Source organism: Microtus oregoni, unplaced genomic scaffold (assembly GCF_018167655.1).
Source record: "Microtus oregoni isolate MIOR12 unplaced genomic scaffold, Mior012 000032F_ref0000030, whole genome shotgun sequence".
NCBI classification, from domain to species: Eukaryota; Metazoa; Chordata; class Mammalia; order Rodentia; family Cricetidae; genus Microtus; species Microtus oregoni.
In genome coordinates this window covers 27698276-27725475 of record NW_024543091.1, presented here as the reverse complement: position 1 = coordinate 27725475, position 27200 = coordinate 27698276, and the positions used below count along the sequence as shown (strand labels likewise).

At 45.2% G+C, this 27200-nt stretch overlaps 1 protein-coding gene across 1 annotated transcript in view; it reads left to right on the top strand.

Moving 5' to 3' along the window:
• Hexa (hexosaminidase subunit alpha) overlaps positions 1-26401 on the top strand; it is a 29533-nt gene extending 3132 nt beyond the window's left edge. Inside the window, exons 2-14 of the mRNA XM_041679593.1 lie at positions 14612-14704; positions 15923-15988; positions 17139-17185; positions 17626-17736; positions 18906-19007; positions 20136-20268; positions 21602-21782; positions 23364-23447; positions 23673-23745; positions 24246-24429; positions 24620-24710; positions 25274-25378; positions 26152-26401. Coding sequence (XP_041535527.1) covers positions 14612-14704; positions 15923-15988; positions 17139-17185; positions 17626-17736; positions 18906-19007; positions 20136-20268; positions 21602-21782; positions 23364-23447; positions 23673-23745; positions 24246-24429; positions 24620-24710; positions 25274-25378; positions 26152-26215 — 1334 coding nt within the window. The 3' untranslated portion in view covers positions 26216-26401. The remainder of the gene's footprint in view (positions 1-14611; positions 14705-15922; positions 15989-17138; positions 17186-17625; positions 17737-18905; positions 19008-20135; positions 20269-21601; positions 21783-23363; positions 23448-23672; positions 23746-24245; positions 24430-24619; positions 24711-25273; positions 25379-26151) is intronic.
• The last annotated feature ends 799 nt before the right edge of the window (positions 26402-27200 follow it).

The following is a 27200-nucleotide window of genomic DNA, read 5'->3' as shown; positions in this document are numbered from 1 at the left end:
TTACCAGACACAATGCTACCCTTCAAACCTCCCTACTGTCCAATCTTAACTTTACAGTAATGGTACTAAGAGCACACATTTGTGGCTCTCTTCCTTATCTGAGACTGGAGGCCTAGATTGGGCAGTTTCAGAGTTCGAGTCCACGTCCCTTTATATGTTGAAGTTGCCAGACTGTTTGCAGTGTGTGCCATCACACAATAGTGGAAGAAATCCTTGAAAGTAATTGTTACACTGTAAGGCACCCACTCACTCCCAGGACTCGTCTGGCTAAGTGCTGCACAGTGGGGTTTGCTGTGGCAAACCCGACTTAGTGAAGGGCAGTGAGCATGTATGGAGAGCTGGCACTAAAGATGCAGTGTGTCTTGTCAGCCAGCTCCGTGGGGGTGGTCCTGTGTTCAGAACTGCCAGTAGTGGACAGCGCGTGGCTGTGGTAGAGGATTTCCTCTAGGTCTGTCTGTCCACCAAGATTTCCTCCCTGCAGGGCAGTCTTGCAGTGCTCATGAAGATCTTTGCCAGGGCGATTAGTCATTTGGAAAACTGTTAGCCTCTGGGAAAATTAAGCTCTGATCATAGCTTAGTGTTAGTGACTTCAAATAGTAACTTATAACATCTAACTCCTTTTCATTATCATTCAGGTCATGAATGTTTTTTCTCTGCTCCATTTATCATTTTCCAGAAGTATTTCTAGCCACCTTCCTTCCTTCCATCTTTAGCAATTAGTGCTTATTAATCAACGATAATTAGTTAATAGTGCTACATCTATAGACTATGTTAAACAAATAGCTCTCATCCCTAGGTAATTTTCAGTTATGACCTGGGGATGTAGCTGAGGTGATAGAGCGCTGGCTAAGCGATCACAAAGCCCTGGGTTTGATCCCTCCCACGGAAAGTGGGTGTGGTGGCACGCGGAATCTCGGCGCTCAGTAGTGGAGGAGGAGGAGCTCCAGTTCAGCTAGAGTAAATTTAAGGCCGACTATGGAAAGAAGAAATCACAGTCCCTTGAAAGTGGGACTATACACATACAAAAAAGTAATTTTTTTTCTGCGATATTTGAAGCGCAAATGATTTTCAAATACAGAACATGTTACCCAAGTGTAAGAATGGTGGGCAAGTGTAGTTTGAAAGGCTTTTCTTCGGTGTTGTTTAATCAGATATGAAAGTAGGTGTTGGTGTCGGGAGGTAGTCCACCTTGGAGAACAGCTTGTGGAAAAGGCCTCCAAGTAAGAAGCCAGCAAGCCTTATTGAAGAAACTCAAGGTCAGTGTGGTTGACTGCTCAAATTTTAGGTAGGTCAGCAAGTTCTGAAGCGTCACAAAGCTACCTAGTGAGCACTAAAAGCAGGAGCATTAGGGGAAGGCCAGCCAGGGTTGTTACACAGGTGGCACTGGCCAAGCTGGCTGCATGGGGGCATCGGTGGCAGTAAGACTTGGAGGCAAGGAAGGCAGTTGTTGTGGTTATTAGTGACAACAGTCACTGGACTAGGTTGATGGCTGCAGGGACATGGCCTCTCGGGACTGCTCAGAGACTTGAGAGCTGTGCTTGGACGTCTAGTGTTAGGATGGGTGCTGAAGATGACTGCCAGTTGTCATTTGGCGACGTGAGTATGCATTCTTGCATGTTGCTGCATTCATCAGGCTAGAGGAAGATGAAGGAAGTACTGAAGAGTGCTGAGAAGTGAAAAGAGAAAGAATGGAAGTGGGGCGGAGGGGCATGGACAACCACGCCTGTTCGACTGTGAGTCTGATTTGGGATGTGTCCAATAAGAGGTATCTTAACAGACAGCCAGTTGTGTGGTAATAAAGCTTGGGAAATGAGTTTGGCTGTTTCCAGAGACAGGAAGGTTCAGCAGGTGACTGGACGCTGGTTGAGGAGGAGTGTGTTACTGATATTACTGGAAAACTACTGAGCTGGAGTGTGGGTTAGTTCCTCCTCCTGAGTGTCCAGATCATCTGACAGCCACGAGACTCCAGGGCAGGAGGTGTAAATACCAAAGTGACTAGGAAACTGCAGAGTGCAGTGAGAGACTCCAGATTCCAAAGCCTGACGGCCTGAACCACAGACCAACAGGGAAGCCAGCTCTGGAAGTAGCACCGAGTCTCAACACCTCATACCAGAAGTAGTTGCAGGGGAATTGGCATTGTTCAGGGAAAACCAGGGCTACATTTAGGGCGGCAATGGAAAGAACTGATGGTATTGGGAGCTAAGTAGAGTATTTGAAGGTGGGTGATGCCCTGTGCTGGAGTTTTGTAGAGAAAAGGAAATAACCTTTATAGAAATGGGGCATGTAGGGTCAAATGAGCCAGAGGGGTTTATACATTTCTTTGACCATAAAATTTCCAGGATGATGACCATCAAGAAGAGTTCACGTGGAAAGCCAGGTGTGGTGGCTCAAGCCTTTAATCCCTCTACTCTGGAAGAAGAGGCAGGTGAATCTCTGAGTTCAAGGACAGCCAGGGCTGCACAGGGAAACTGTTTGGAAAAACAAAACAACAACAACAAAAAGTTCACGTGGGGACTTAACACACGCTAAAGACTGTGTTTCCAGTCAACAGTGAAGAGCTAATCCATCAGTAAATAAGGATGATTAGATATCCATTTGGAAAAAGTAAAATCTTTATCTCTTGCCAAACAAAGTAAATTCCTGGTAGATTAAGTATCTAAAGATCAAAATCTCTAAAATAAAAACAGCTGAGGGGATTTGCAATTCTAGGACTTTCTAAACAATGGGGAAAAAACAAAGGAAAAACTACCATATTTGACTATATGAAAACTAAAAAAAAAAAGAAAAACAAAAAACCCTGTGAGACTAAAGAACAAGAGGGACTTGTGGCTTACATCTGTAATCCCAGACTCAGGAGGTTGAGGCAAGAAGATTACCCAAGTCTGAAACCAGCCTGGGCTACCATGAGATACCATGTTTCAAAACAGCAAAACCTAAAAACAGCATAGAAAGAAAAAGTGGACAAAATAGGCCCAATATTTACATCTTAAAAAGACAACATTAATTCCGTGGGAAGTACTCAGTGGTAGAGCACTTACTTGCCTAAAACATGCAAAGCTCTGAGCTTAATAGATAATAAATAATAAAATAATAAAGGAGGCAAGGTTAAGATCTAGAAAGAGCTCCATAAATCAATAAAAGAAAATTAGCTTGGCGGTGGTGGCGCATGCCTTTAATCCCAGCACTCGGGAGGCAGAGGGAGGCGGATCTCTGTGAGTTCGAGGTCAGCCTGGTCTACAAGAGCTAGTTCCAGGACAGGCTCCAAAGCTACAGAGAAACCCTGTCTCGAAAAACCAAAAAAAGAAAAAAAAAGAAAGAAAATTAACTAGCCAGGCATGGCGGAACACGACTGTTAATTCCAGACTTGGGAGGTAGAGGCAAGAAGATTGGGAGTTTAAAACCAACCTCAGCACATAGCAAGTTCAAGGCTATGTATGAGAACTCCAATTCAAAAAACAAACAAAAAATAAAGTAAAATTATTAAGTGGCGTATAAAGAATATGGCTAGTGATTGCAAACAATGCTTAAATTTAGTTGTTATTGAGAAAATGTTAATTATAGCTATGCTTTTGCTCGAATGTTCCTATATTAAAGATTGTATGTGTCTGTCTGTCTGTGACATGTGTAGGGTACTCGCAGAGTCCAGAAGAGGGCATCACATTGTATGGATCTGGAGTTACAGCTAGCTGTGAGTCACTCCATATGAGTGCTGGGAACCGAACTCAGATCCCCTGACGAGCAACAAGCTCATTCTTAACCACTGAGCCATTTTTCCAGCCCTTATTTTCTTTTTTAAACTAGCAAGCAGAGGTAGAATTGAGATAGGCAAATATTGAAAAAATGTGGAGAATGGGCCCACATCTGTGTGTTTGGGTTATAAATTAATACAATATTTTGAAAGTATCATAACCAAAATTTTAATATCTTTGGTTTAGTATTCCTGTCCCTTAAAAAAAAAAATGTGAGTTCAAGGCCAGCCTGGTCTACAAAGCAATTTCCAGGATAGCAAAGACTGTTACACAGAGAAACCCTGTCTTGAAAAATAAAAATTAGAGAGAAAGAGAAAAGAAAAGAAAAAAAAAGAGAAAAAGTAATTGCTTTGAAAAAATGTTAAACTTCATACACACCTGTTTATTAAAACATTGTTTATAATATAAAAACATTTAGAAGCATGGGGGACCTTCAAAACAGCTTAGTAGGTAAAAACACTTGTAGCAAGCTGGACAGCCTGAGTTGTCCCTAAGACATCACATGGTGGGAGAGAACTGACTTCAGCACTTTGTCTTCTTACCGCCACACACATGCTGTGAAACCCCACTAAAAACAGTAAAAATGTTTTTAAATAGTGGGGCGTGATAGCGGCCACCTTTAATCACAGCACTTGGGAGATAGAGACAGGCAGATCTCTGAGTTTGCTGCCAGCCTGGTCTACAGAGCGAGTTCCAGGACAGCCAGGGATGTGAACAAACAGGAACCCTGGCAGGGGCAGGGGTTAGAAACATCAAATGTCATAAATATAAATTAGGTAAATTAAGAATTAGTCCATCAATGGTTTCATTCAATATTTACAAATAATGATGGTGAATTTCTTATTGATATTTAAAGATCTCCAAATCAGTTTGCTAAATAGGAAAATGTCATAATCTAGGACTCGTTAGGACTCATTTTGTTTTTAAAATTAGGTGTTGTTAACTGGATGGTGGTGGCACACCCTTTAATCCCAGCCCTCAGGAGACAGAGGCAGGTGGATCTCTGTGAGTTCGAGGCCAGCCTGTCTACTTAGCGAATTCCAGGACAGCCAGGATTATTTCACAGATAAACCCTGTCTGAAAAACAAAATAAACAAATAGATAGTTTTTCTTTGACCTGTATGAAATTGTTAGCTAAATTTCTCTCCTGAGATTGAGAATTGTGGGTAGATGTGCTTTTTCTGGTAGTCATGGCATTGGAAGGGACAGAATAGATTTTTAAAGTATGGAGGGAAAAAATCTGATTTTTACAACAAAAGATGGGCTGGGACTAAGTACTCATCAGTGTTCTTTGTCAGTGCTGGGAGAGAGTGCACTTCTGAGTAATGGTTAGTAGTGTCTGAGGATGAAGACTCTCGGGCAGCTTGGTTGAGTTTAGCAGATTAGCATCAAGGAGAGGCCCTAGGCTCAGGGCATTTGACTTCTAAGACTGCTATTGAATTAGGGGGTGGGATTGGTCCTGCAGAGGACCCAGGTTCAGTTCCCAGCACCCCTGTGGTACTTGATAACTGTGACTCCAATTCCAGAGGATCCCTCACCCTCTTCTGATCTCCATGTGCGCTAGGCACACATAGTTTAAACATGCCTGCAGGCAGAATGCTCACAACATAAAGTAAATCTTAACATTCCTGCCTGCCCTAGTCACACCTGTGGAAGTCCATGCTGCAGATGGCTTCTGCAGACACAAGTCACGTTCAGATCATTTGCAGGAGGTTACAGAGCATTCCTCCCTCTCAGCAGGGACCGCCTGCAGTCTGCCTTAGCTCACCAAAGGTTTAGTCATTGTTACCTCCTGCTGAACTGTGAGCTCCTCACGGGCAGGGACCCCAGAGCAGGGTTTTCTTTTTACCGGCCCAGCACCTGTACCAGTTCTTGATGCACTGCCAGTGCGGGATGCGTCTTAGTTAGGGAAGGCCAGAGAGTGTGTGAGTGGGAAGGTGGGGGGAGAACAGTGTGGTCACAAAACAAACCTTGTCTCAGTTGAGGAGTACCAGAGCCTAAGGGAGCATGGTAGGCATTAGAGAGTGGGAAGGTGTCCTCAAGAGGTTTGACTTTCCTAGCTTCCAACCCAGAGGCCAAACCAAATGCCACATTATAACACAACCCCAAACATCTTCTCTGCATTGCTAGGGCTTTGTATCTAGTGCATGACAGATGGGGGTGCTTTGTTTTGGGGAGGAGCAAGCTGGGTGGAGGGAGAGATGGTGTTGCACTAAGGTAAAGAATTACAGTCTTCAGGTACCATAAAAGTAGCAATTTTTTCCTTCCAGAGAAGCGAAGGACCTAAAGCTTTGGATTTACACCCGCAGAGTTCTTCAGAGCGTTTTTTAAAAGGCGCTTTGTACAGAAAGTCTGGGTATCTTCTTAGCAGCCCTTACTCCAGCCTTAGGACTTCAGAAATAGTAGATTTGTGTGTAATAGAATCTTTAGGTTAACTGTTTGCCATTTATGCCTGACAATTGTGTAGCACAGTCATTATGCATCCATAGCATTAAATGTGCATATTTTAATTCTAGCATCATTCATTTTTTCAGCAAACACTTATTGAATGACTGCCGTGTATCAGGCACTGGGAATACAAAGACACAGATTGGTCCCTGCTGTTGAGGAACTCACAGCCTAGGTGAGGAGATAGACAGCTTATATTAAGATAAGTTTTATGAAAAATGTATGTGTACTCCATGATCACGTAGGAAGCTCTCTTAGGAAAGGGTGGGGGAATGGCCAAAACAGTTTTATACATGGAAAACCAGAACTGTTTCTTAGCCAAACAAGTGTGGAAGAAATGCAAACTTTGTTTCAATTGGAAGAAGCAATCTGTGATGAGAAAAGAATGGAGAAGACAGGACAATTTCAAGGGTCTGAAAAGAGTTCACATCATTATAAAGAGATTCTCAAATAGAGCAAGAGAGAGAATGAGTTTCCTGTGTCTTCTGGGCTTTACCTAAAAACCTTGGGGCACCGTTATACTAGAGGATATTTTTTTTTCCCTTTGGTGCTAAGGGTCAAACCTTGGGCTTTATGATCTTTATTATGCTGGACAAGTGGTCTATCCCCCAGTTATATCCCCTGTCCCATTAGGAGGCTTTACACAGGGATTGCCATAATCAGATATTCATTCTAAGAGATCCCAGAAGACGGCAAATTGGAATGAGGATTAGGTGGAGGTGGGAGGGCCACCTGGGTGGTTTTTACAATCACCTAGGAGAGACACTGCACCTGGCTTAACCTGAGGTTCAATCCCAGTGAGGTGAGAAAAAGGCACAACACTAAGAGTTTGTGATGATTTTTGTAATTATAAGACTTAATTGAATCTTTTTTTAAACTGTTTAAACCTCAGTGCTTAGGACAATGTTTAATGCATAGTATACAGTCTGTAAACATTGTTTTGAGTGAGTAAATGTGTAGTCTACTCAGGTGGAGAGTGTGCAGGAGGAGGCTTCTTCTTTGGGAGATTATATGATGCTATGCTCAAACTGAGAGAGAGGCTCAGCCAAGAGAAGTAAAGAAAAAAAATTCACTTTTGCATTGAAGATTCAGAGGCTCTTGATACAGCTGAGCCAGAGGTGTTCAGTTTTACAGCTCCTCAAAAGGGACTGGCTTGGAAAATTAGATTTGGAAGTCATGAGCTTATTGTGGGAGTAGATGATGTTGTCCAAGGAGATGGTAAATGAGGAGGAAGAAAGCAGGCTGGCATCTGAGAGGAGGATCATGTTCAAGGATGGAGAAGGGAAACCGGAGAGCAGAGACCCCTACCTCGAGGGAAAGTTTGTCTTTGTTGTGAGACAGGGTCTTGCTGTGTAGCCCTGACTAGCATGGAACCCACTACATAGATCAAGCTGGCCTTCAATTCACAGAGGACCGCCTCTCTCTGCCTGTCAAGTGCTGGGATTAAAAGACTTGTGCTACCAGAGGCCAGGTTGAGGGAGCTTTGTCAGTGCCAGGGATGTTTGGCTAGTCCAAAAGAAGGTAGTTGTCTCCAGAATACAATCTCTCTGTATTTATGATCACCGCTGTATTCCTGGCGCTTAGTGAATAAGCCTAGCACATAGTAGGACTCAGTAAGTAACTTTTGAATGAATGTGTGAATAAATTAATTAGAAAAGGTCCCGTGAACCTAGTTACTGTAAACGTGAACTTATTTACTGTCAACGGATGTGGAGTTTTTCTTTCCAAACAACCCAGAACCAAATAATCACACAAAAGCTTATATTAATTACAAAATGCCTAGCCTATTGCTCAGGCTTATTACTAACTAACTCTTACAACTTAAATTAACCCATTTTTATTAATCTACATTTTGTGACATGGTTTGTGGCTTTACCTGTCTTCTAGCATGTTTTTCCTCTGGCGACTGGCTCATATCTCCCTGACTCCATCCTTCTCCTGTATTTTAAGTTTGGCTTTCTCGCCTAGCCTTATTCTGCCTTGCTATAGGCCAAATCAGCTTTATTATCAGCCAATGGAAGTAGTACATATTCATAGCATACAAAAGGATTATCCCACAGCATTTTCCCCTTTCTATCTAACCAAAAGGGACGGTTTTAACTAGACATAGTAAATTACATACAACAAAACAATTATCAAGTAAGAATTGCAATTACAATATCTAATCTATTTGTATTTAACAAAATTAGAGAAAATATTTAATTATGTATCCTATCTTGGTGAGTTTAAAATTTTGTATCTAATTTATCTTTTATCATAACTAACAAAAACTATAATTATCTAGTCTTCAATGCCATCAAAGACTTGAGAAGGAAATAATACTATCTGAATAAGCAGGAAGTGCAGCCAAGTGTCTTCCAAAAAATATGAGAAATGACAGAAACAGATGACTGCCTGAACAGTCACCCAAGGTTTCTCTGTAACATTGGGACATCCATCTTTGGCCTACAGGCCTAGCTTATCTGACAGACTTTCCTGTGAAGCAGGGAATTTTGAAGACTTGTTGTACCTTGTCTTGGCAAAGTTCTGCAGTCATCTTTCTTGTGTCTTGCTGGTTCAGTCTGGACAATAACTGTCAGCAGTTGAAGCAAGGGCGATTTCTTTGCCCACATGACTAGCTTTTGCCATAAAGAAAATAAACGCCATATCTCTGGAGTACATTGGTCCTGCCAGGAACAGATATGTCTTACTGTCAAGAAAAGTCTTAAGTTATTAAACCATTTTAAATGCCATATTTTGTAGGTCTTTGAAATGTTTGAAGAATTCCTATCTATCTGAAATATATCTTTGTATAGCTAGAAAACCTAACTAACTACAAGTTTGACTATTATAGATGACTATGTTTTTGTAATTCAATATTTCTTAATTTATACATATGTTTTTAATTGAGCTATATAAATGAAATACCTTAAACAAGAATAGAAATATATATATATATACAGTATAACAAATTTAATTAACCTTAAATTTTTATCAATAAACTAAAATTCATATCATTGTAAAATATTTTGAGGTTAACAGTTGGTTTTTTTGGGATTAAAGTAAATTCAGTCTACCCTTTCTCCCCATAATTTCTATATCATATCCACCTTTCTTCTTTTAGAAAGAGATTGATTATGACCAATAATAATTTGTAACCAGCCCCCCTTCAATGAAACAATCATTCATAAACAATATTTTGGGAATTTTGGCATAGTTCTCTAGACTACTTCCTGCTGATTGGTGGGCACTGGTGATCTTTGAGGAACCCTGAGAAAATCAGAGTAAGTGTTAAGTCTTGGCTGGAGTAGTCTGAGGCTAGATCATCTCTGTCAGGAGCCTTGAAGCTGTTTTGGATGTTGGATTATCTGGGTCATTTTTATTGGTGTCTGATCCCCTTGTTCTGAAAATACATAAACTTTTAAAGGTAACATACATATCTGTATTAATACAAACATAAGCTATACATTGTTTACAAGTCAGCCAAAGATAGTTTTTGTCTTATGTTTGAGCAGGTAAAATATACATAACATATCCTATAGTTATTTAGGTTTATTTTTCCATGGCTGTGATCAGGATTTCAGGGGGTCTTTCTCCATCAAACCTGATCATCTTTAACTCTGAATAAATCCACAGCCTTTCATTTCCCATGGAAATAAAGGCAAAATCTCTCCCTCAAATCAACATACCTTTTTTACTTGAATTGCAGAGTCAAGATATTTTCTAAATATATAGGTTGGTTTAATTTAGTTGCTTTCACAATCAAATGTCTCTCAGCAATTATTTGTTCATTAACAGTCAAAAAATCTAAAGACAGCACAATAATATACATAATCCAGATTCTGTGTATTTTCCATCTTTATGTGGCTTATTATATTTTTATTACTCTATTCCCTTTTAAGGACTTTATTATTATTAAATCATTTTTTAATTCTATGGCTGTTTTTAACTTTTTTCTTTTCTCTCCTAAGCCTATGTACATTTTCCAAACATTCCGCAACCTGTTTAGAGGTCTTTTTGTCTGAATCCATCCTTACTGTGCATCTCTAACCTTTCTTGTCTGTATAAACAAAAACCGTAAACCCACCATGCAGCACATAGCGGGGAGACTCCTCTCTACCATGGCCTATGTGAGACTTCAAGAATCCATAGATCAAGCCTGTACACAGTGGCCTGTATGAGAGACATGAACTATGAAGCTGCTCTTGGTTCCGTTTTTTGTGTTTTTAGAATTGTTTTTTAAGCTTTGTTAGGTCTTATGTGAAAATTCTGGCCCCATGTTGAAGCACCATATGAAACAGAGGAAGAGTTTTTCTTTCCCAATTGCCCAGTTCCAAATAATCACATAAAAGCTTATACTAATTACAAAATACTCAGCCTATAACTCAGGCTTATTACTAACTAGCTCTTACAACTTAAATTAACCTATTTTTATTAATCAACATTTTGCCACATAGTTTGTGGCTTCCCTGTCTTCTAGCACTTCTTATTCCTCTGGCTGCTGGCTCAGATATCCCCTGCCTTTGCCCTTCTCTCTTTATTTTCTGTTTGGCTTTCCTTCCTAGCCTTATTCTGCCTTGCTATAGGCCAAATCAGATTATCAACCAACGAGAATAATAACATAGTCATAGTGTATAGAAAGATTATCCCACTGATTTTCAGAGGACAGTGCTGAGGGAAGTTAGGTCATAGTGGATGTGGAGTAGAGGAGTGCGAGGAAGTGGCTACAGAGAAGGCTGGGGATCGAACTCAGTTCCTCATGCTTGTGCATCAAGGACGTCAGTGCTGAGTCCTGTACACAGTCCTGCTTTCTCTGTCTCTCCTCCAGGCCCCAGGAGACAGGTGCAGGAGGCACAGGGGTGAGGCACAGCTGGCAGATGTTAAACTGATCAGGATTAAAGATTTTGCTTGTTGGGTGTGATAGCCAAGCTATTGAGAGTATTGTTGGTTATACCTACATAGCTGGCCAGCAAGGAAGGAAGTAGGGGTGGGAGAGGACATACTGACAGGAAACAGAGGAGCTGTGTGGTAGAGTCCAGAGAAACTTGGTCTGTGGGCCTTCTGTGATGAGAAGGCCCTGCTCTCAGAACTCCATGTCTGTGGTGAAGAGGCAGTCAGTGTTGTGTATCAAGGTATTGCGGAAGTGGAAGCTTGGCACAGTGAGACAAAGATGAAGGATGAAAACGATGTTTATAATTTAATCCTTAGATGCCTTTGGACTGCTTTAATGTTCCAATTACGTCTTTAGTTAGAAAAGCATCCGAACTTCTGTAGCCCAATGAAGAGAACACTTCATTTAAACTGATGAAATGAGGGTGCTGAGCGAGGTAGGAGGTAGAGGGCGGGCAGTAGGACCCTGGAGAGCTTTCTCCTTTTGGAGTCACGAGGTCCTGGTAACAGGAATGTGGCCCCACCCTGCCATTGTTTACAGGGAAGTGGAAGCCCTTGACCTGTTCAGCTTGGTAGTAGCAGAACCAGCTTTCCCAGCCCTCAACTTAAGCACCAGACCACTGGGCACCTGAGACTTCACAGCTTCCTGTTCTCCCAGCTGACCGCATGGCACACATGCCCAGGTGTTTGCTGGCTGAGCAGGCTCTTTGCCATACCCGGCCTCCCACACCTCAGTTCTCAGGGCTGGAGTGTTGGTGAGTGTAAAGGCGGCTGGATTGGCTCCTGCCTGTTTCCTGCTCTCTTCAGAGCCTGGCACAGCGGCAACATGGAGGCGGAAAACAGTGCCAATACAGTGTTTACATCCTTTCAGATGACCCAGTGTCCCTCCTGTTCTGCCACCTCCCCCAGACCTTCCCTCTGAGAGCTTGTTTAATCCAGGCCTCTGAAGGGACTTCTTTATCATCCCAAAGCTAGGCAGTCTTGGGAGTGCTAGGATTCATCTCCACGAGATTGGAGGCGGCAGAGCAGTTTGTAACTGAAGGAGCCCTTATCTGAGAGACATTGTTCTGGGGGCGAAAGTGCTTTCCTGCTCTTCGGGTCTTCAAAGGCATCAGTGACACAGTTCCCTTGCCCTGATTACAGACAGCAAATGTGTGTGTTTAGAAAGAGGAAAATGAAATTTAACAAAAAGTGGGAACTTTCCTGCCTTCCAAATGGTGGCTCAGACAAGCCTGGCGTTTGCAGCTCCTCTCCATTGTGCCAGCAGGGCAGTAACTGTGGAAATTAAAGGAGGGCAGACTGAGGGCCAAGAGGATTGTAGGACACAGTTAGGAGCCGTCTGAAGTCACGTTCAGCCCTGTGGTGTGAGAGGGTAAGAATGGCTGAAGGGGCGGAGATGAGATGTGTTTCACAGAGCACTGTGCTCTTCAGCTTTCTTTGCCTGACTCCAGCTGGGGATTTGTGGGTGTGTGTTGGGAGAGCTAAGCTCCTTTGCTTATAAGGTTTAGGAAGACACTACAGACTCTGAAGGATGGAGCTGCAATGATAAATCTGAGTCAAATTCCTTTCCCTAGGGGTTTTAGCAGGAATTAGTGGGATGGGGATACGGGATACTTAGTGTGAGGTGAGAGATCCGTTTGGCTCTGGTTGGGGTGTGATGGGGGGACTGCTTTACTGACTGGCTGCTTGGCATCCTGTAAGCTGAGATGTAGACATACAGGTAGGGCCTAGCATCCCTTGTCTGGCTTTTTTCACATGGTTTGTTTGACACTTGGGTCCCTTCTGCTTGGAGATGGATAACATTTGGTGCTGTAGTCTGGTTCTGAAGACTCTCTCTGCCTTCTGCCAAGCCAGCCTATCCCAGACTTTGAGTTTGTAGGGAGTCCCAGTGTTGTAGGATCAGCGGCATATATGTAGCTCCAGGAAAGAGCAGAGAGAGTTTATTCGATCCCATGGAAGGCAACAAGATCAGAACATTTGAATGCTGGGTATGATGTGCATGCCTGAAATCCTAGCACTCATGACTGAGGCAGGAGGGTTGCTGCAAGTTCGAGATCAATCACTACCTGTCTCAGAAAATAAAACAACAACAACAAAAATCAGGTCATCCTGAAATGATGTGGGAGTGTCATATATCAATCTGTTGATTTCATTGGTTAAGCAATAAAGAAACTGCTTGGCCCTGATAGGTTAAAACAGGTGGGAGGAGTAAACAGAACAGATTGCTGGGAGGAAGAGGAAGTGAGCTCAGAGAGACGCCATGCTCCGCTCTCCCGGGCAGACAGACGCGATGAAGCTCCGACCCAGGATGGACGTAGGCTAGAATCTTCCTGATAAGCGCACCTAGCGGTGTTATGCAGATGATTAGAAATGGGCTAAATTAATATGTGAGAATTAGCCTAGAAGAGGCTAGATAGAAATGGGCCAAGCAGTGTTTAAATGAATACAGTTTGTGTGTTGTTATTTCGGGCATAAGCTAGCAGGCGGCTGGGGTGCTGGGGACGCAGCCCCGCGGCTCATATTACTACACTGAAATTCACAGAGAAGGTTGGAAAAAGAAGAGAAATGCGTAAATGTGTAGTATTTTGGCCTTGGCATTTTTATCTGCATGGCCTGGAGCCTGTAGAGCATCATTCCAGAGTATGTGACTAACGCAGGATGGCTTTTGCCTTTATGAGCAAAAGGGACAAGAGTGGAAGGAAGCAGGATGGGCTGGTGGCCACTAACCTTCACGGAGGGCATAGTTTCCTCATGTGAGACCCACTCTCATGGGGCCCTCCGGTCTCCAGTCCCACCTGTCCCTCACCTCGTGGGCTTTAACAAATGGGAACGCCTTTACCCGGAGCTTTGAAGAGCAGCACTGCATACAGTGAGGTAAGGATATACAGCAGAGAGTAGACCTCCTTTTCATGAAAAACAAATCCGGGTATGGACTTTAGGTATGGGAGCTTTATAGCTATAATTCATAACTCTAACCCGCACCCTCAGGAGGCAGAGGCAAAAGGATTGCCACAAGTTTGGGACCAGCCTTGTCTACGTGTAGCGCGTTCAGAGCCAGCTAGGGCTACATAGCAAGATTCTGTTTCAAAACAGACAAATAAATTGATCATGGAAAAATGATTGGAGAGGAGCAAAACTATAATTGAGTCCTGTGATGCTGATGTGCATCGCAGCCTTCCAGCAGTCTCGGAGGCTGCCACTCAGCGGGCGCTGCACACCCAGGTGTTCTCCAGCTGTGTCTCATGAGAAGCCGTTGTTGGGATCTTGGAATCGTGCTTGGGGCAATACCAGTAGCTAGAAACGGAGAGCCCTGGTTAAGGATAGCTGCCAGCTTCTTTAGACAGGGTCAGAGCAGGCTGCTGGGGGAAGTGGGAACACAAGCAGACTGAAGGCTAAACATGACCAGACAGGGCCAGTGCCAAGGGTAAAAGCTCTGTCCTCCTTTCCCTTTCAGAGGGGAGAGTGCTAGGGACCTGTGTGGAGAGCTGAGTTACCCTGCTGGCTCTGGGGCAGGCCAGCCCACTGAGCATTATCTGTCTTCACAGGAAAACAGCAGACTTTGGGGAAGAACGTTCTGGTTGTCTCCGTCGTCACAGCTGATTGTAACGAGTTTCCTAACTTGGAGTCGGTAGAAAACTGTAAGTACCACCATGCTCCTTGTCTTCAAAACAAGCTCTTGTCTGAGACTGTCTTTCCGGCTTTCCTGGCTAAGCTGCTGCTGATTAGGGACGGGGCTCAGAAAGTGTCAAGAGCCACAGAAAATGTCACACAGACTCTTCACTGAGTCCCAGGGGTGTGTTCTTTGCCTTCTGGACTGAACAGGGGACTGATCAAGAAATGTGGACACATATCCAGGCATGGTGGCACATACCTTTAATCCTAGCGCTTGGGAGACAGCGGCAGGCCAGGTCTACAAAGAGAGTACCAGGACAGCCAGGGCGACATAAAGAAACCCTGTCTTGAAAAAGAGAAAAAAGGTTGGTAGGAGAAAATATGAACACTTTGCTTTTTTTTTTTCCTCAGGACACCTTATACTGGGGGAGGAAATTTGGGGTCATTTATACTACACTGAATCTAAGTCCTTAGTCCTGAGATTCATGTCCCTGAACAATAGATTTGGGACTTAGAAGTCTCCAGTGTGAACATCTCAGTCCTGGAATCTGCCTCAGATTCTTGAATGAACTGGCTGAGGTCTGGAGGAAAGGCAATGCAAGATGGCTGCAGAGGGGTTGTCAGTGTTGCACGCTGGACTGGACTCTGCAGGCCTTCCAGCTCCCTTTACTTAAGTCAACGTCATACTTTTCAGCTAAAAGCTGATAGGAAGGATCTCAAGGTTCTGGTGGGGAAACTAACCTGCAAGTTGGGTGGAGCTTTGCAGGAGACCCTGCCTAGCTTAAACCACGTGTATCATCTGCCAGGCCTCCAGAACCAGTGTGGTATCCACCCTGCTGGGTGGTGGTGTTGATGACTGATTTAGTCATTTGTATGTGTGAAATATGTATGTTTGTTCATATGGTTGTGTGCAGTGTGTTCTTGTGGGTGTATGTATACTTGTGTATGTGCAAATGAAATCTTCAGTTACTCTCCACCTGATGTTTCTTTAAAGTGTCTCTCTTGAGTTTGGGGCTCGTCATTTCACTAAACTGGCTGGCTAGTGAGCTCCTGGGATCTGCTTGTCCCATCCCCAGCACATCGGTTACATGTGCTACAGTGTCTGGCTTTTATAGGAGTACTGAAAACCCAAACTCAGATTCCTTGTGATTGCAGGCATTTTACCCATCCTCGTTCCTGTTTGCTTGCTTGCTTGTTCAGAGATTAAAATAGAATACCTGATCTAGTCTCACTTGTCATTTCAGACACCCTAACCATAAATGATGACCAGTGTTTACTCGCCTCTGAGACTGTCTGGGGCGCACTCCGAGGTAAGCAGGTGGGGTAGGAGGTGACAGTGAATACCCCACGTAGGAAATAAAGAGGGCTGTTGGAGTAGTTCCTCAGTTTGCAGCTGTGCATAACTCTAATACTTGGCAGAGCATAGCAGCACATATGGCAACGGGAGATAGGACCCTGCCACAGACACTGTCCTGCTCACTCAGTACGTGATTGCAAAGACTTCAAGAAGTAAAGCTAACCCAGGCATGCTGGTAGTGCATGCTGATAGTCCCAACTATTGAGGGGACTAAAGCAGGAAGATTGCGCCCAGGAGTTCAAGGTCATTCTGGGCAATTGAGGTAGACCAGCCATCTCTTTAAGAGAGAGGAAAAAAAGAAAAACTGGGTGCCAGGCGTTGGTGGCGCACATGTTTGTTTGTTTTGATTTTTTGAGACAGGGTTTCACTGTAGCTTTGGAGGCTGTCCTGGAACTGGCTCTTGTAGACCAGATTGGCCTTGAACTTGCAGAGATCTGCCTGCCTCTGCCACCCCAAAGCTACAGAGAAATTCTGTCTTGAAAAAGAAAAAAAAAGCTAGGCGTGGTGGCTCATGCCTGTAATACCAGCTCTTGGGGGCCAAGGGAAGCACACTTGAGTTTATGTCATTCCAATGCCTGACCTGTATTCTTTGGAGTAAAACCCCACCCCACTCTGTCCTCTGTTTTCTTGCACAAAAGGTGCAAGGCTTCAGGTATAGAGCATTTGAGCTCCCACTCCAAGTGGAGAGAGGCCCAAACAATACACAGTAATGTGCTTCAAGCCAGGTTCTGCCTAAACACTGAGGTCTTGTGGAGCCTTCTATTTTGAAATCTGGGGACTTTTTTTGTGGAACCTCTGTTGAGTTTCCTGAAGTAGGACCCAAGCTGTTGAGAACATGTAATACTCTGAACTCAGTGTACCTGTGCTTGGGCTTTGCAGACTCTAAGGCTGTTGCAGTTGCATCTCTCATACCTCAGCCTCCAGCAGCTGGGTCTCCCCCTCAGATACTGAAGAGGCCCAGTTAGAGATACAACTTCAGTGTTGTGATTCTTTCTTCACAGTCCACTGGGAGATGGGAAGAGCAGCACACTGGGTCCCCTTTTCTCAGTGGATGCATCGCTTTTACTCCCTGGGTCTTAATTTTGCCTCTCCCCTCTCTGCAGGTCTGGAGACTTTCAGTCAGCTCGTTTGGAAATCAGCTGAGGGAACAGTGAGTATGGATTCTCCAAGAGGGCTTTGGGATTTCCTCCAAAATCTATCATGTCTTGCTTTAGAGTCTTGATGGCTCCAGATTGCCGCAGTGGGAGTACTGGAAGAGATAAGGGTTGATAGATTTGGTCTGTGTAGAGATACTATAATGTGGGTCACTTAGTAATTACCTTGATGCCACATTGCTTTGAAAACAGTAAACCTGCTAGCTTGGGGAAGATCCAATATGTAGACCGAGTAGTTCATGGAATGCTTGTGTTTAGTTGGCATGGGACAGTTGTGGGTTTTGATGCAGGGAGGTTGGTGAGAAGGACAGGATAGTTGCTTTGGAGAACATTCACACATGGACTTTTGGGGATCTTGGGAGAGTCCCTCTAATTCTTCTGTTACCGTGATAAGCTCCCTTTGAATCCTGAAGCATTTAATGTTTGATCCATGCAGTTCTTTATCAACAAGACGAAGGTTAAAGATTTTCCCCGCTTTCCTCACCGGGGCGTACTGCTGGATACATCTCGCCATTACCTGCCATTGTCTACCATCCTGGACACACTGGTAACCAGGCCTTAAGGCCTTCTTCATTTCAAGTATTGGTTCTGGGGTAATGGGGCAAGGGATAATATATGTCATATTCCTAAATAAAAGAGAGGATGTCTAGGACTGGAAAGATGACTCAGCAGTTAAAAGTACTGGCTGCTCTTTCAGATGTCATGAGTTGGACTGCAAGCAATCACACAGTGGCTCACAACCATTTATAGTGGAATCTGATGCCCTCTTCTGTCATAAAGGTGTACATACAGCTACAACGCTCATATAAATAAAATCTTTAGCACAGGGGTAGGTGGGTGGGAGGTGGGAGGGTGTCTGTGTGTAACTATGTGAGCCCCTGGGAAAAGTGTAGAAGACTGCATACTCCAGGATAAGAGTGGTTTGGTTACAGTGCTGCTTTTACTGTTTTGGAGGTTGGTTTCTCTTGCTAAGAAAAGCTGACTGCAGTTTAATCAAGTCACTAGTATAGGAAAATTTATACTAAAGCTTTTGCGGTGGAACTTCCTAATGCTCCTGGATTTGATGGGCAGGCAGCTCATGTGGCTACCTTTTTCCTTTTCTTTTTCTTTCTTTCTTTCTTTTTCTTTCTTTCTATTGTTCGTTCGTTCATTCATTTGTTTTTGTTTTGTTTTGTTTTTTGTTTTTTGAGACAGGATTTCTCTGTAGCTTTGGAGCCTGTCCTGGAACTAGCTCTTGTAGACCAGGCTGGTCTCGAACTCACAGAGATCCGCCTGCCTCTGCCTACCGAGTGCTGGGATTAAAGGCGTGCACCACCCCCGCCTGGCTGACTGCCTTTTTCTTTGTCCCTTTGGGACTAAGGGAGCTACATATATGTCAGCCTTGGCTTCTGGGAGTTAAGTGATATGGCTGCTGAGGAGTTCCCAGCAGGCCTCCAGTCAGATCACAGAGATGGCAGGAGGACATGTTGCTCTGAGATATATGAGGACTTTTGAAAGAAAAGAGAGTTCTGCAGCGGCTGCAACTCTTCTCACAGTGTGGCCAGAATTCATCTGGGAGAGAGGAAATGTCAGTGGGCTCTAACCTGCTTTCCCACAGGAAGATCTGACTTAGAGTCCCTATAAGTAAGTCCCTGGAGCTTAAGGAAGGTTGAGTTTGCTATTATGTGTAGAGCAGTCTGCCAGTTTAGGGCTCACTATCTGTGCTCTGACCTCCAGGACGTCATGGCATACAATAAATTCAACGTGTTCCACTGGCACCTGGTAGACGACTCTTCCTTCCCATATGAGAGCTTCACTTTCCCGGTGCTCACCAGAAAGGTAGGATTTGCTCTACCGAACAGCTTCCAGATTCTCAAAAGCAGTGGTTCTCGTCCCCAAGCAAAGGATACTTCAGAATCAGGCCCAAGGACTCAAGTTCACACATTAATTTGTTTTGAAACCGTCAGGAGATAATACCTCCTGGTTTTGGTTTTTGATGTGTTATTTACATACATTCTATTAAATGGACATCATTCTTTGTTGTTTATCTCATTGACCTTATAATGCTCAGATGAAACAGTAGATGTGGCACTGGGGAGATAGGTAAGTCAGTAAAGTGTCTGCTGAGCAACACGAGAACCCGAATTCAGATCCCTAGCCCTGGGTGAGGGTAGAGAATGGGGAGGGGGGAAGCCAAAATAGGTGGAACCCTGGAGCTTACTGGTGAGTTTTGGGTTCAGTGAGTGACCCTGTCTTAGTCATTGTTCTGTGGTTGTGAAGAGATACCATTACTACAGCATTCTCCAGACAGGGTTTCTCTATGTTGCCCTGACTGTCCTGGAACTAGCTGTGTAGACCAGTTTGGCCTTGAACTCACAGAGATCCAACTGCTTCTGCCTCTTGAGTGCTGGGATTAAAGGTATGTTCTACCATCACCCAGCAACCATGGCAACTCTTATAAAGAAAAGTACTCAGTTGGGGCTTGCGTATAGTTTAGAGGTTTATTCTGTTGTCATCATGATGGGAATCGTGGCACATGCAGGCACACGTGGTGCTGGAGAAGTAACCTGAGAGTTCTATATCGAGATCCACAGGCAGCTGGAAGAGTGAGAGCCACTGGGCCCAGCTTAAGCTTCCGAAACCTCAAAGCCCACCTCAAGTGACACACTTCCTCCAACAAGGCCAACACCTAATAGTGCCACTCCCTGGTGACCACACCTTCCATCTATGACCCTGTGTTGACCATTCTTATTCACACCACCACGGTGCCCGTCTTAGAAAATAAGAAGTCATATGGGACACACCTGATGTCTCCCTGGGTCATGCTCACACTCCAAAAGAGAGAGGCAGATGCCTTAATTTTGGGGAAATTATGATAAAGACCCTTGAAGAAGTCCCCAGTACACATGGGCTGTCGACAAGTGTTCACAGGGAATGAGAATCCGAAGGGTTTCTTCTGTCTTTCAGGGGTCCTACAACCCTGTCACCCACATCTATACATCACAGGATGTGAAGGAGGTCATTGAATATGCACGGCTTCGGGGTATCCGTGTGCTGGCAGAATTTGACACTCCTGGTCACACTTTGTCCTGGGGGCCAGGTAAGAATAACGCTGCATTTGGATGGGTCTGCCCAGAGAGGGGCTCCAGAGTGTTGGCTCTTATATGTCACATGTCCTGCCTTAGCCCTGGGGAAACTGTTCTCCATCAACTGCTTAGAGGAAGTTCTTTCCCGCTGCCAAGCAAGCAGATGACCTGACTGAGTCTAGCAGTACTGTCTTCATCCTAGCTCCTGCTACCCATGCCGTTCCCAAGGGTGCCCCAGTCTTCCTTCTGTGGCAGCTCCTAGGAAATATTTAATTTGTGCAGAGGAGAGCACTTTTACTATTAAAATATGGGCAAATGGGGCTGGAGAGATAATGTCTTAGCAGTTAAAAGAGCTGGTTGCTCTTCCAGAAGTCCTGGGTTCAATTCCCAGCACCCACGTGGCAGCTAATAAAGATCTGTAACAGTGGTTGTATGGGCTCTGACGTGCAGATGCATATACAGACAAAACACCCATACACATGAAACAGATGAATCAGAGAGAGAAGAGGCTAGGCATTTTGGTACATAGCTGTAAACCCAACCCTTAGAAGCCCACAAATCCAGCCTGAGGCTAATAACTATACCCAGGCTTCTACCCCCTCAACAAAGGGGAAGATGTTACCCAGACACTGTTGTGAGTTTCTTGTACCTTAGAGTAGATACTGAGGAATTTGATCACCAGGGTGGAATCTGTATGAAAGAATTTAGGGGGTGGGGAGGCACAACTTTTATCCCAGCACTCAGGAGGCAGAGGCAGGTGGGTCCCTGAATTTGAATCCAGCCTGGTCCATAGAATGCATGCTAGGACTACACAGAAAAACCCTGCCTCAATTTAAAAAACAAAAACAAAAAAAAACAAAGAAGTTGGGGCTGGCCCCCAGAGGTCACCATTACTTTGTACTCTCGGGAAGATTGAAAAAGGCTGCTACCTGGCCTCAGCCAGAAGCAGAAAGCCTCCCAACCCAGAGACACCCATCAGGAAATGTGGAGCTGGGAGGCAGGAGCTAGATTGTCAGTGTGTGCAGTGAGCCATTTCCCTTGCTTTGTTGCTGAGAGCCACTAGAGAATAGCGACCTCGAGGACCTGGGTGATTTATGCTGGAAGACAGGTATCGGGTCAGGAGTACACATGAGTAGTTATGTGCCTATAACCTCGCCTCCATCTCTGATGGCAGCTAGATTTGTATTTATTTGATTGTGACTAAACAGGTTGTTACTGTGAGTGCTGGGTGATACCTGTGTGGATGAACACAGACATCTACTCTATAACCTAAGGGCCTCATGTGTAGGAGCAGTATACATGGGAGTCTGTATTTGTAACACTTGTGTGGGTTCTCTGTTAACTTAGGTGTCCCTGGGTTATTAACTCCTTGCTACTCTGGATCCCATCCCTCTGGCACCTTTGGACCCGTGAACCCCAGTCTCAACAGTACTTATGACTTCATGAGCACATTCTTCTTGGAGATCAGCTCTGTCTTCCCGGACTTTTATCTTCACCTGGGAGGAGATGAAGTAGACTTCACCTGCTGGTAGGAGCCTTTTGGACTTCCTGCACCAGCCTGAGGGTGGGTTACTCAGGAATATAGGGCAGCATTATGGGCCTACTGCCACTACTTAGGGACTATCTACTGAGGGAGCCGTGTCTTAGCCCAGAGAGAGGCCCTGTGTGACTACCAAGGCTGTTAGTGTGAACCCTTCAACTTTCTCACATCCCTGAGGTATTTATGGATATACTCATTCTGAGCCCATAACTATCTTGGAAAAATGGGGGCTAAAGAAAAATAATTCCGGGGCTGGAGAGATGGCTCAGCAGTTAAGAGCATTGCCTGCTCTTCCAAAGGTCCTGAGTTCAATTCCCGGCAACCACATGGTGGCTCACAACCATCTGTAATGAGGTCTGGTGCCCTCTTCTGGCCTGCAGGCATACAGGCAGACAGAACACTGTATACATAATGAGTAAATAAATAAATATTAAAAAAAAGAAAAATAATTCCTACTTACAAAGCTTAAAATAGTCTAATCAAGAGTCTAGTACAGGGGCTGGAGAGATGGCTCAGCAGCTAAGGGCACTGGCTGTTCTTCCTGAGGTCTTGAATTCAATTCCCAGCAACCACATGGTGGCTCACCACCATCTTTAGTGGAATCTGATGCCTTCTTCTATCATAAAGGCATGTGTGCAGGTAGAGTATTCCTATACATATAAAATAAATAATTAAAAAGTCTAGCACAGATAAGGGGAGGGACTTAATCTTACTGCAACTTGATATGCCATGTTTTGTTGATACTCATGGGAGACCTGCCCTTTCCTAAATGGAAATGAAGGAGAAGTGGATTGGGAGGTGGGAACAGAGGAGGCATTGGGGTGGGTAGGATTGAGAGGAGAAGAGGGAGGAGAAACTGTGGCTGGGATGTGAAATAAGTCTAGTACAGGCTACAGAGCACTTACTGATCTGTAAGGAGGCAGCTCACAAATGCCTGTATATAGATCTAAGGGATCTGACCTCTTATGGCCTCTGAGGGACCCTGGGGGACCCTGCACACATGCATATACATACTGATAAAGAAAAAAAAATCTTAAATCTTAAAAAATTAGTTTATTATGAAGTCAAGATTAATTAAGTGATAAGACCTAATTAATGTTAACTCATAAAATCCAAACTCTCAGATCTGTAGAGCTCAAAAGAAGCCAAGGGGCTTCTGAGAAGTTGGCCCCAGAGTTGTGTCTGAGAAAATAGCTTGTCTTTTGGGAACATAACGAGAAGCACATGGAAACAAAACAGACACTGTAGGACAAGGAACCTGCAGCGGGTCACAGGTCATCAGCTCTGTGTCCAGCTAGAACAGCAGAGGGGGAAACCATGTCCAGCGTGCTACAGCTCCTGTTTAGCCTTGGGTTTTGGTGTGGATGGAAGGTGTCCTCTCCCTGAGAGTTTGTCTCTGTGTCCGTGGTTCATCACAGCTTCATGTAGCCTTGCCTTCACTGGAGGACTTCTGCTGTCTCTGGTGGTTTCAGTAGTTTAGGTGAAGGGGAAGTTGCCGGGTGCCTAATCTGTAAGTTGTCATGATTTCAGGATGATGAAAGAACTAATCTTTTTTCTTTTGCTACTCAGGAGATCCAACCCCAATATCCAGGCGTTCATGAAGAAAAAGGGCTTTACTGACTTCAAGCAGCTGGAGTCCTTCTACATCCAGACGTGAGGAAGGAAGGAGGGTGGGGCGCACTAAGAGTCACCTCCTGTGGGGGATGGTCAGCCCCTGCCCCCAGAGGTTCCCTTATCCTCTCCGTTCAGGCTTAGAATGGTCAGATGGTAGACTCAGAGAAGGGAACGCCCAGTCAGGGATAGGCCCAGCCTGCTTGGCACCTCGAGGGCTGCACACACGGCCAGGTGACACTTTGCTGATGTTCGTCTCCTCTCCAGGCTGCTGGACATCGTCTCTGATTATGACAAGGGCTATGTGGTGTGGCAGGAAGTGTTTGATAATAAAGTGAAGGTGAGCCAGGGTCAGAGAAGAGGCGCCCCTGTCTCCATCTCCCTGGTCAGAGAACTGGGTGCCATTGCTCTCTGACTCTCTAAAAGAGCTAGGGTGTGACCACCGGGCTTTTAGAGTCAGAACCTCTTACCTAACTGTGGCTGCTTGGATTCCTGAGGCCTTATGTGCAGTTTATAGGCATGAATCTTCTGAATCTTGAGTGGGGTGACTTTTTCCTTGCTTGGGCCCCACTGCTTTTCCCCTCAGTTCTCACCAAGTAATTACTACTTCCATTTATGCAGGAAGCTGCAGTGGGCCTGGGAGGGAAGCATCAGGGAGCTCTGTCAGAGGGAACACCTCAGGGTGTGTGTGAGATGAGTGACTGGAGTCACAGAAGCAGCATCCTTTGCTGCTTAGGAAACAAGAACATACTCCCCTTGGCCCAGGTGTCTTGCATAAGAATGAACCTCAAGAATCTTCTGCGGTCCCTATCATGACTGCCCTTTGACCTTTCATGGCAGGTTCGACCAGACACAATCATACAGGTATGGCGGGAAGAGGTACCGGTAGAGTACATGAAGGAGATGGAACAGATCACTAAGGCCGGCTTCCGGGCCCTGCTCTCTGCTCCCTGGTACCTGAACCGTGTAACATATGGCCCTGACTGGAAGAACATGTACAAAGTGGAGCCCCTGGCATTTCATGGTGAGAGCAGGGTACTCTCTTGGCTGACCAAGAGTCTGGGTTGAGGTGCAGGGTGGAAGTTAAGAGAAGCAGGGCAGCACATGGCAATTTAGGAAATGAAATGGCCTGTCTGAGGAGGCCACACTGAAAGGATGGTTGAAAGTGACACCCCCCCACACCCCTACACACACCCTTTGTTGTTTTCCCTCAGGTACCCCTGAACAGAAGGCTCTAGTTATTGGAGGGGAGGCCTGTATGTGGGGAGAGTATGTGGACAGCACAAACCTGGTCCCCAGGCTCTGGTAAGTATTTTGGGGCGAGGCCAGGAGGGCAGAGAGAGGTCAGGCTTGAGGGCTGGGCTTCTGTGAACCTCACAGGCTCACTCCCTTCAGCCTGCCAGCAGAAGGGCATTGAGACGCTACTTCTCTGCATTCGAGGCTCCTGTCTCCTGTGTGTACCTCCAGTAAGCATTAGGTGTGCAGGAGAATGGCCACTGTCTCAGCTTCACACATACCGTAAAGAACACGGGGTACTCGCTTGGGATCCGGTTCTGGAAGAGTGAGGTCATTTCCTCAGTAGCCTCCCCAAATGTGGTTGGGTATACCAAGTTAAGGTAGCTCCTCAGCCATCCCTGCTTTTAAGGCTTACCTTATTCCTGTGTCTTTGAGAGAGGAGGAGCTTGGGATCACTGACTGCATGCTAATGAGGATGGTTCTAATGAGGGTGGAGCTGAGCCTTGGAACTGAGTTAGAGCCTCTGCCTTGCTCTTGTCATTGAACAAGGTGTCATTCACGTCTCTCTGCCTTGAGCTAGTCTGGGAAGGAGGATGTGTGGGGCCCAATCTGCTGTGCACTCCTTCCCATAGGCCGAGAGCTGGTGCTATTGCCGAGAGACTGTGGAGCAGCAACCTGACAACTGATATGGACTTTGCCTTTAGCCGTTTGTCGCATTTCCGCTGTGAGCTGCTGAGGTAAGCAGGCTGTGGGCGGATCTGAGGTTCAGGAACCCAAACTGAGAAGAAAAGAATAAGAGCTGAAACTCTGGGAAACTTATTGTGCCAGGCACTGTTCTTGACAGGCTCCACCCCATTGAGTTTGTGTCACAGTCCAGCAGGTAGGGAAATTGTGTCCCCATTTTAGGCACATATATCTCCTAAGTACTTTGCTCAAAGTCAGCAAAAAGCAAGTATTGAACCTGTCAGCGCTGATGGGCTCTCATGAATGCCTTCACCTCCTTTGGCTGTGGGCATGTGTAAGCAGTCATTTCCTTGGTTCAATTATTGACTGGGTCTTTATAACCTAAAAACATGGCCTAGTACAGAGGAGGCGTCTGGGCTGAGAGTCTTGCAGACACTGGTGACTCTGAAATGTTTTGTTATCTCTAAGCATGTTCATTTGATAATAATGGAGATGTGCTTGGAGGTCCCTAGCTCAGTTCTTAGTACTTGGGTCCGAGACAAAGGACAGTCTCCACTGCTGTTCTTGTAGAATATTAGAAGCAGGAGTGGACATCCAAGTGGGCCAAGAGCATCAGACACCCCTCAGGCCCTGACCTCTTTTCTATCATAATTAGTTTTGGGGGGATTGGGGAGTAGAGACCTGCAGGATAGAAAAAGGAAGATTTGGGTACAGTAATATTTTGAGACTCACTAAAATGAGGAAGGGGCTTGTGGTTATTGTGCAGAAGGTCTTGCTATGGTCCAAGGTGGAATTACTCACCTTCATTTTCTGTGTCCTTTTACAGGCGAGGGGTCCAGGCCCAGCCCATCAGTATAGGCTACTGTGAGCAGGAGTTTGAGCAGCCGTGACCAACAGCACTGAGCACCCAGGAGAATGCTGGCCCTAAGAGAACAGTCACGGGGCCAGGCTTACACTGTCTACCAGCCAGGGGCTAGAGCCCCTTGCCCATGTGCCCCTGTGCCCCTGTGACTAGAGAGAAGGAGGATGGTGCTGGCACTGGTGTTCAATAAAGAGTGATGTGGCATTTTCTCTAATCAGCTTGGGTTGCTTGTGTAAAGAGCAAAAAGGATCATGAATGGGCCTCAGGGACAGCCAGCCTAGCCTTCTGCTTCTAGCTGAGGGAGATAAGCAGGCCCGAGGGTTAGACACAGGACTGCGCCTGGATGGTCGCACAGGTTGAAGGTGCCACGTCACAGCCACACTTCTGTCCTCAGAAAGGTCACTTCATTTTGTGTCATTTCCAAGGGTTCTGTATATGCCAGAAGATGCTATAGGAACGAAGAGGAATTCCAGGCAGTGGCAAGGGCTCCAGAAACCTCTGGTGTAGTCTCCTTCGGGTTTCCTGTGTTGAACAGATACTTTGGTTCAGGCACTGTGATAAAGTGTTGCATTTTTCTTTTCTCTTTTTGTTTTGAGACAGAGCTTCATGAAAGCCAGGCTAGTCTTGAACTTGGTATGTATATTTTGGAACTTCTAAGCCTTCTGCCTCCCAAATCGTGAGATTACCATGTGCACCACCACTCCCAGCAAGGTGCCAAATCTAGAGGACTTGTTTCTGGAATCCCTGAGCAAATCCAGAGTAATGCAGACAGCTGCTCACTCCTCTGTCCTGGTTTTCAGCCCAAAGCCTCGTGGAGTGGATGACACAGCTGGTTGGAAAGTAAAGCCCTGGGGTCAAGTCTATGTTCCTGGAGGAGGGTCTTTCACCTGTGTGAGCTGGTGTTCTCCAAGAGGAATTGTCTTGCTGCGGACTCAGGCTGCCCCCTGCTGGTTGCAGTCCCTTTGCCTGGTCTGCAGGTTCCAGGTGTCCTCTTCCAGTGTACTGGATTGAAG